General features: G+C 56.2%; 1 protein-coding gene across 1 annotated transcript; it reads left to right on the plus strand.

The window, feature by feature from the left end:
• Nucleotides 1-3: 3 nt before the first annotated feature.
• Nucleotides 4-714, plus strand: LOC121940694 (polyubiquitin-B-like; the record flags this gene model as incomplete). The annotated part of the gene is made up of 1 exon (XM_042483406.1): nucleotides 4-714. A coding segment is annotated over one exon (711 nt), but the record flags the coding sequence as incomplete, so codon positions are not given.
• Between the last annotated feature and the right edge of the window lie 5 nt (nucleotides 715-719).

Consider the following 719-nt stretch of genomic DNA (forward strand, 5'->3'; position numbering starts at 1 on the left):
CAGATCTTCGTCAAGACCCTCACTGGCAAGACCATCACCCTGGAGGTGGAGCCCAGCGACACCATTGAAAATGTCAAGGCCAAAATCCAGGACAAGGAAGGCATTCCCCCTGACCAGCAGCGTCTGATCTTTGCTGGCAAGCAGCTTGAAGACGGTCGCACCCTCTCTGACTACAACATCCAGAAGGAGTCCACCCTCCACCTTGTCCTGCGTCTGAGGGGAGGCATGCAGATCTTCGTCAAGACCCTCACCGGTAAGACCATCACTCTGGAGGTCGAGCCCAGTGACACCATTGAGAACGTGAAGGCCAAAATCCAGGATAAAGAGGGCATCCCTCCCGACCAGCAGCGTCTGATCTTTGCTGGCAAGCAGCTTGAGGATGGACGCACCCTCTCTGACTACAACATCCAGAAGGAGTCCACCCTCCACCTTGTCCTGCGTCTCCGTGGTGGTATGCAGATCTTTGTCAAGACCCTCACCGGTAAGACCATCACCCTGGAGGTGGAGCCCAGTGACACCATTGAGAACGTCAAGGCCAAAATCCAGGACAAAGAGGGCATCCCTCCCGACCAGCAGCGTCTGATCTTTGCTGGCAAGCAGCTGGAAGACGGTCGCACCCTCTCTGACTACAACATCCAGAAGGAGTCCACCCTCCACCTGGTGCTGCGTCTGAGGGGAGGCATGCAGATCTTCGTCAAGACCCTCACCGGTAAGACCAT

This window comes from Plectropomus leopardus, unplaced genomic scaffold, assembly GCF_008729295.1.
Source record: "Plectropomus leopardus isolate mb unplaced genomic scaffold, YSFRI_Pleo_2.0 unplaced_scaffold92648, whole genome shotgun sequence".
In the NCBI taxonomy this organism is placed as follows: Eukaryota; Metazoa; Chordata; class Actinopteri; order Perciformes; family Serranidae; genus Plectropomus; species Plectropomus leopardus.